The sequence below is a fragment of the Alternaria postmessia genome, assembly GCF_024291825.1.
Source record: "Alternaria postmessia strain BMP 2775 chromosome Unknown scaffold_580, whole genome shotgun sequence".
Classification (NCBI taxonomy): Eukaryota; Fungi; Ascomycota; class Dothideomycetes; order Pleosporales; family Pleosporaceae; genus Alternaria; species Alternaria postmessia.
This window is the reverse complement of record NW_026260653.1, coordinates 1-679: the sequence shown is the minus strand read 5'-3', so window position 1 is coordinate 679 and position 679 is coordinate 1. Positions and strand designations below refer to the sequence as shown.

Below are 679 nucleotides of genomic sequence, written 5' to 3'. Positions count from 1 at the left end.
GCTTAATCTATAGCAGCGGTCTGATACATTTTCTTGCTGTGTTAGGCATAGACCCCGAGATGAGACGGTTCCGGACTGCGAAGAATTACTCATATATGCTAGCAGGTGTGGTGTACTGCACACGAGTGCTTGGGGCAGCCAAACTACTTCCCGCAGTACAAAACAGCAGCGAGACTGACGACAACTACGAGAACTTTTTAGAGATGCGCCGCAAGTATCTCGCCGATGGGTCGCTTAGTCCAATGAGCGAGATGATTAATCTGTTGGCGTACGGCAAGCACATTGCACACAATCAAGGCAACACAGGCAACGCATACTGGTCAGAGGACAAGAAGATCTTTTATCTCAACGGGCAGCCGATATCTATCGCACGGTTCTGCAAGATGGCTTAGAGCAGTATAGAGGATGTGTCTAAGCAGCTGTGGTCGCTGCTGTGGGTGCAGAGGATGGAAGATCGCTTGTTTATCGATCTGGCGCAGATTGAAGACGACATGTCTTTTACAAAGCACGGCATGTCTTTTGTAACTCGGACTAGCAACAAGCTTACAGATAGGCTGGCGTGGATGCTTCAGAGGGCTCGCAGCGAAGAGGGTGGCATGCGGCTGCAGACACTAGATGGCAGGTGGAGAGGCAAACGGGTCGGACAGTATCTGCGACAGGTCGACCGGTTTTTAGAGCT

At 50.8% G+C, this 679-nt stretch overlaps 1 protein-coding gene across 1 annotated transcript; it reads left to right on the top strand.

The window, feature by feature from the left end:
- Positions 1–95: 95 nt before the first annotated feature.
- On the top strand, positions 96–392 carry J4E82_011758 (uncharacterized protein; the record flags this gene model as incomplete). Its single annotated transcript, XM_051737947.1, has 1 exon — positions 96–392. The coding sequence occupies one exon, from the start codon at positions 96–98 to the stop codon at positions 390–392; it is 297 nt and encodes a 98-aa protein (XP_051582294.1).
- Positions 393–679: the final 287 nt, after the last annotated feature.